Source organism: Phalaenopsis equestris, unplaced genomic scaffold (assembly GCF_001263595.1).
Source record: "Phalaenopsis equestris unplaced genomic scaffold, ASM126359v1 Scaffold000761, whole genome shotgun sequence".
Lineage (NCBI taxonomy): Eukaryota > Viridiplantae > Streptophyta > Magnoliopsida > Asparagales > Orchidaceae > Phalaenopsis > Phalaenopsis equestris.
Genome location: NW_018165201.1, coordinates 1,351,901 through 1,356,217, shown reverse-complemented (window position 1 = coordinate 1,356,217; position 4,317 = coordinate 1,351,901). Strand labels below are relative to the sequence as shown.

General features: G+C 36.9%; 1 protein-coding gene across 1 annotated transcript; it reads right to left on the bottom strand.

The window, feature by feature from the left end:
* Positions 1 to 3,438: 3,438 nt before the first annotated feature.
* On the bottom strand, positions 3,439 to 4,189 carry LOC110030987 (agamous-like MADS-box protein AGL80). The gene has a single exon (XM_020733998.1). The coding sequence runs from the start codon at positions 4,126 to 4,128 to the stop codon at positions 3,484 to 3,486; it is 645 nt and encodes a 214-aa protein (XP_020589657.1). The 5' UTR covers positions 4,129 to 4,189; the 3' UTR covers positions 3,439 to 3,483.
* Between the last annotated feature and the right edge of the window lie 128 nt (positions 4,190 to 4,317).

Here is a 4,317-nt window from a genome sequence, read left to right as displayed (position 1 = left end):
TATATATATATATACCTTTGTTATATTTGTAACTTTTACACAAAATCTTTCAATCATATTTAACTGGATGACTATTTATCAATCAACTATTATTTACGACAATCATTTTGATAATATCTAGTAGTAAATTTTGTCCGTTTTATTTTTCTAACAAATTTGAACCAAACCACCAAATAATTAATGAAAACAATGCCATGAACCATAACAAAACAAAAAACTTATATTCATTTAAGATTGCATGAAAATTCTGTCTAAATATGGTAGTTGTAAAAAAAGTTATCATTTGAATTTTTTTAGTATATATATACATATATATAGGAAATCAATATTTGACAGAGACCCAAATATTAATTTCCCACGTTCTAGGCCCCATGATGAGAGCCCGCATCATGTGACTAAATATTCGAGAACCTAACACCACTAGGGATCGAACCCGTGACCTGAGGGGACTTACTCATAACCGTTCAACATATATGTGTCGCATACTCATATCAGTTGGTCAGACATCTGTTTGTCAATTGTAGGTCCCCTCTGGTTTGAGGTTCGAATCACCCCGAGTGTAGAGTGTGATACTTAAATTGTTAGGCATATTAGGGAAGGTCGGGACTCGTATCATAGCTCCAGCCAATCCTTTTAAATACACACGCACACACACACACACCACATTTAGATAGATTTGATTATAAAAATTAGTTTTTCATAACAAAAACTTCTAAAACAAAATAAGAAAATGGCAGACAAACACAATTAGGACGATGATCTGAAAAACAACGTAGTGAAAAACCATCTCAAATAAACACTAAATGTGACAAATTTATTTAGCACAAAATAAAATAAAACAAAACATTTATTTAAATAAAATTTTAAAATTTCAACTTTTAAACAAAATTTTCTTAAAAAAACAAAAAAAATCATCTCTCACCCCATCCACTCATTCCCCCCCAACTTCCGCTCCTTCCCTCGCGCCAACCCCTCCCCGCCCTTCATCTCTCCTCTTTAAACAAAGCTCATAACGGTTACAATCAAAACCCAACTCCTCCTCCCCCACCCTATTATAAACCCTCCCCTTCCTTCCAAAACCTCCACCAAATCCCTCCATAAAAATGGCAAGACTCACCATACTTCTCCCCATCCTCCTCCTCCTCGCCGGCCTCTCAATCACAAAAACCCAAGCCGCCGCCGACGCTGCGGCCGCCCCCCCATTGCCATCCATCCTCACACCATACGCCGCCGTTTCGCCCATCGAGAGCCCTCCCTCGGACATCTTTAACGATAGCGACGCCGCTCCTATCGGCGCTCCAGTGCTTTACAATCCGGCCGCCGATGTCAACCCTAAATCAAAGAGCGCCGCTTCGTTTGTTGCGGTGAGGTTTGCGGCCACCGCGTCGGTTGCCGGCGCTGTTGGCTTCTTTCTCTTTTGAGTTGTTTGAAGACGAGGGAGACGCATGGGTGTGATAAGTTAGAGGTTTTTTATCAGCAGAGGTGAGAGGTGGCTTGATGAAGAAAATAGGTGTGATTGAGTAAATGTTATTATTGCTTATGAGTTGGGTTTTATAGATGCAATTGTTTATTGTCAATTTATTTTTTATTTGGAATAATGTCATATGAATTTTGAAGAGCATGATAAAATGTTGACAAATAGTTTTCATTTTCATTGCATTCTTGATGAGTTGATTGTGGCAGTGAAATTTATGAGTTTGTTAGCATGTTTATTTTTTGGGAAAAGGGTTAGATGTCTAAATAAAGAGAATTTGATGGTATAACTATTATTTCCCCTTCTTTTAGATAATTAAAATTAGAATTAGAAATCATGCATTTTTTCTAACAATGAACTATGTTTACAAATTATCATTGCTTTGGTCCTTTTTCACCTTTTTTTTTTTATGCTTGTTAATGTGCATCTTTTTAAGGATTTACATCACAAAGGCCTAAACTCTAAAATTTACAAGTTAACCAACCAAGACTTGTACTTTCCACATAACCCCTCCATCACAAACTCGCTATCTATTCACTCAAAATCTATACGGCGTTCTAAGCTATGAATCATAGACACAAATACATGGTGGGTCACGGATACTACACTATGTGATACGAGAAATGACATAATTAAAAAAAAAAATAGGGCACCACTGGTTATGGGCAATTTTTTTTATATTTAATTAATTATTAATATATAATATATTATTTTCATTATTTTTTATTAAAGAAATTATAAAATATTCAAGAATAAAATTTAACTTATATTATGAAAGCTCGGGCTTATAAAAATTGGTTTTCAAAATTAGGCTTATAATATCTTTTAAAGGAATTCCTCCGACTTAATTTTCTATTAATATTTAAAATATTCTACAATTAGACATATAAATTTATGAAACCTTTGATGTTAGATTTTAACCAATGTTAAAGGAAGCTTCAACATAATGAGAGGGGCCGGTTTCAACTACGATATATAACTAGAGCTATATGTGTGTGTGTATATATATTATTTATTTATTTATTTATTTATTTTTTCTTCTCATCTAATTTTTCCTCAAATCATGTTGAGCACATATTTGATGCATGTAGAGGTGTCCCAAATATATTTGGGCGAGAAAAAAGTTCAAACACATATTTTATAGTGTCAGACAAGTGTCAATACATATCAAACAAATCTTATATAACAAATTTCGATGTCCGATAAATGTTTAAAGATACGTACATATCATTATTAAGATTATTAGTGATACACAACTTCTATCTATTGATTGAATAAAACAAAATTATAATCATTAAATAAAACAAATCTACAAACTAAACAACTAATATTATATCATCAAACTAAAAAGACATTCCCTCATAAAAATAACTAAGCATTTCAAACAAAATCAATAAATCAAACAATAACCAAATGTCTCGACCTCACAAAGTTGCCTGAAAACTATTATAACATTCAGGAGTGGACCCAGTTAGGGCACATGGAGTTAATTGCCCTAGTTCCTCCCACGTTGGGTTTAGAGGGAAAATATTATATCAGGACTCCTAACATAGAGCTACGTTCGGATTGGAATTTCCAGCTGTGTTACGAGAATATTCCATCTGTGTTATTTGTAAAAATAATATGTTATTCGTGTATTATATGGTGTTATTCAATTATTTTGCAATGTTATTGAAATATTTTATTGCATTACTTGATTTGAGGCTGAAATGTTATTAGAATATTCCCCCACATTACTGATTTGGGGTTGTGTTATTCCAATAACATAGTGAAAATTGAAATAATACTGGGAATATGCCGAATAACATAGCCCTAAATCAAGTAACGCGGAGAAATATTTCAATAACACAACAAAATAATCGAATAATATCATATAATAATCGAATAACACATCATTTTTACAAATAATGCAGATAAAATATTCCAGTAACACAACCGAATATTCTAATCCGAACATAGCCCTGTGTTAGCAGTCTTGAGTTAATATTTTTCCGATTTAGGGAGAGTATCTAACCCTCATCAAAAAAGAAACCGGTTCCCCACTGCCCCCACTCAGAAATCAACTCTGCTTCCCACTCCAACACCTTATCCGTCCAACAACCTCCGCCGTCCACCACTGTCTCCCCCATCTCCGGCGCTGGCGAAATCACCACCGGCAAATCCTCCCCCTGCCCAACCCCACCATCCTCCGCCATCAAAATCCGACCTTCCACCGCCTCAATCCGCCGCGAAAGCGCGCCTCCAACCACCCCAAGCTCATAACTTTCCAATCCCTCCACCGAACGACCCCCAAGACACTGAAGAAGAACAAGCTCCCCTGCAAGCTCATCGTTTTCCGCCATGATTCTTCCCAACTGGCCTCTCGCCCTCGCAATTTGCTTCTGCAAAAACCCCTCCTGGTTCATCATGTTATTCTCCTTCCCCTTCCCTTCCGCGCCATCGAGCCCCTTGATGAGATCTCTTGCTGCCGCCGGCGACGGCCAGACCTCCGGCTCTGTTCCTTGGGGCGAATAGACAATGGCGAACGCCGGAACGTCGCAGAGAACCGTCAGCTCGCGAAGCTTTTTGAGAAGGCCGAGGCGGCGTTTTCTGAGAGTTATGCGGCGAGCGGCGCGGTTGGATATGTAGGCTAGCTGGGTCTTCTTCCTCGCCATTGATGTCTGGTTTGGTTTGATGGGAGTTGGAACAGGAGGGAGTTTGTTTTGTATTTATGGATGGGGATAGTTTTTTTTTTAGGAAAGATTGGAAATTTATTATGGAAGATGTATGATTGCGTAGATTTTGGAGAATAAACTGATTCGATTTGCCGATTTTATCTGATGGATCGAGTGTATATATATATA